General features: G+C 40.4%; 1 protein-coding gene across 1 annotated transcript; it reads right to left on the bottom strand.

Moving 5' to 3' along the window:
* Nucleotides 1-1014: 1014 nt before the first annotated feature.
* On the bottom strand, nucleotides 1015-1595 carry KRTAP8-1 (keratin associated protein 8-1). Its single transcript, XM_005548839.3, has one exon. It carries the CDS (start codon nucleotides 1539-1541, stop codon nucleotides 1350-1352), a length of 192 nt encoding a protein of 63 aa, XP_005548896.3. The 5' UTR covers nucleotides 1542-1595; the 3' UTR covers nucleotides 1015-1349.
* Nucleotides 1596-2088: the final 493 nt, after the last annotated feature.

Below are 2088 nucleotides of genomic sequence, written 5' to 3'. Positions count from 1 at the left end.
GCTAGAAAGTTGCAAACTGGAGATTTTGTTGGCTGTAACTTTGTCTACTATTGCGAAAAAGGAAAATGATCAAATATTTCCTGGTTTTTTTTTGAAGATATACATTAGATAAAGTATGGTGGAGAAAACACTCTCTTCTGAAATGACCTCTCCAAATAGTCTTTATATTTTTAACTACAAAGTGAACCATATGCAATATAATCACTTGCACATATTCAATAAAAAAGCAGGGTTAAGCCAAATCTTGTTACCACCAAGAATATTTGTACTATACGTAATATGTTTTCAATAGAAGGATTGAGACATTTTTTATTTGGCTTATAAAAGGAAATTGCTCTGTTCTCTAAAGGAACACAGAGAAAAGCTGATATATCTTCAGAAATATTCAATACAGTTCATATATTTTAAGAGTGAAACTCGTTATCTGCTGTTGATTCTTTAAGAAACTTGCCATGGTTGTGAATAACCTGGATGCTTCTAAGCTACAAAATAGACACCTTAGATAGTTTGATACAGGAGGTTTATCCCTTCACCTAAAAAACTCTGATTTCCAAAGGATGTCTGTGGCTTCTCTATTACTCAATGCTCCAGAATCCTTCATTAGGGGACATGGTACTTTTGTCTATAATCCTTAGTCCCTGGGAAAGGGAACGCAGTGGGTTCCATTTGGACTAACATGGAAGTGACTGAAAAAGTTCCTCCTGTGTTGGGTTTCTCGCGGAGGAGAAGTAGTAGTGAGATAAGAAGGGCACCCCGAGCAATAAATGGCGCTCCATTGGGTTGGAGGTGGGCATCATAAAATTTTAAGAAGGTTCAAACAGGCAATCTTTTTATTCGTTTCCTGCAACCCACCCTCTTACCTGCTAATCACACGGGATCAATAATTCTTTGCTTTCTCACTGTTCCTAATGCCCACGTGAGAAAAAGAAATTCACTTCCCCCCACCACTCCCAATGTAACAGAAAATATGCCACACACCAAGAAAGGAAACTTCACTCTAGCATGAGAATATTATACCAGTTGAGATAAATTTATTGAGATTTTGATAGACATAGCCATGACTTCATCATGACAAGTCATGAGTGTCATGAAAATTTCAAAAGTAGTGTATGACAAGTAGGAGGTCAAGTTTCCAAAAACATCCCAGAGAACATCAGCCAGGGCAGGCAGCTTGAGGAAGCGTCTCCTTTTTCATTTTCCTCCCCTGGGACTGGAGGTAAGTTGGAAGGCAGTGTCTCTGAGGTTGATGAGCAAATGAGGAATGAAGGAGTGGATACGGGGGGATCCTGGAGATGTGCTGCTCAGCCTTCAGGGGAGAGAAGATTCTGCGCCTCGGGGATGTCAGCCAATCAGTAGAGAGCAAATGGCCAGTATCTCCTGTAGCCAAAAGCCCCACAGCCATTGTAGCCATAGCCGAAGCCATAGCCCACTGGGGAGTAGGTGCTGCCATAGCCACAGCCAACACTATATCCCAGCGGGTAGCCATAGGTGCCCCAGTAGCATCCTGGGAAGACAGCCTCGGAGAAGTTGTTGCAGTGCATGGTGTTGGGAGTGGAGGGCTTAGGTAGCAGAGGAGTGCGTTTCGTCAGTGGGATGGATTCCTGGTCTCAGAACCTTCTTTATATATCCTGGCTCTGGTGGGTGGTGAAAAACACAAAGCCCTCATTTTCATTCTTGACACCAATTTACATTCTTAAAAGCTCATTAACTTGTTTTGCTCTTGCTTATGATGGCTTTACAGTGGCTTAAGAAAGCTCTCATGTGATACAATGCAGCAAGAAGATGACTTTAAACAAATTATTTCCCTTCCAAAAAAAAATTATTGCCAGGACTTCAAAGCACTCTGTCTTATAGACCCTGTATAACTCTCTGCAAGCAGGCATATAATATCAAGAAATATTCTGAGGTTGTTAACTGTTATGCAGTCCTCTTGCTCTCTGAATTCCCACAACACACAGTTGGAATTCGATAAATAGGTGTTAAATACATTAATAAATAACAAATGGATAGTGAGTTTATCTCAAAATTCTCAAAATTAAAGCATGTCTTAGTATTCACATGCTTCAAGGATTCTCTTCTTTGGAATAT

Source organism: Macaca fascicularis, chromosome 3 (genome assembly GCF_037993035.2).
Source record: "Macaca fascicularis isolate 582-1 chromosome 3, T2T-MFA8v1.1".
Lineage (NCBI taxonomy): Eukaryota > Metazoa > Chordata > Mammalia > Primates > Cercopithecidae > Macaca > Macaca fascicularis.
Note: the sequence above shows the minus strand (reverse complement) of the source record. Positions and strands in the feature narration are given on the sequence as shown.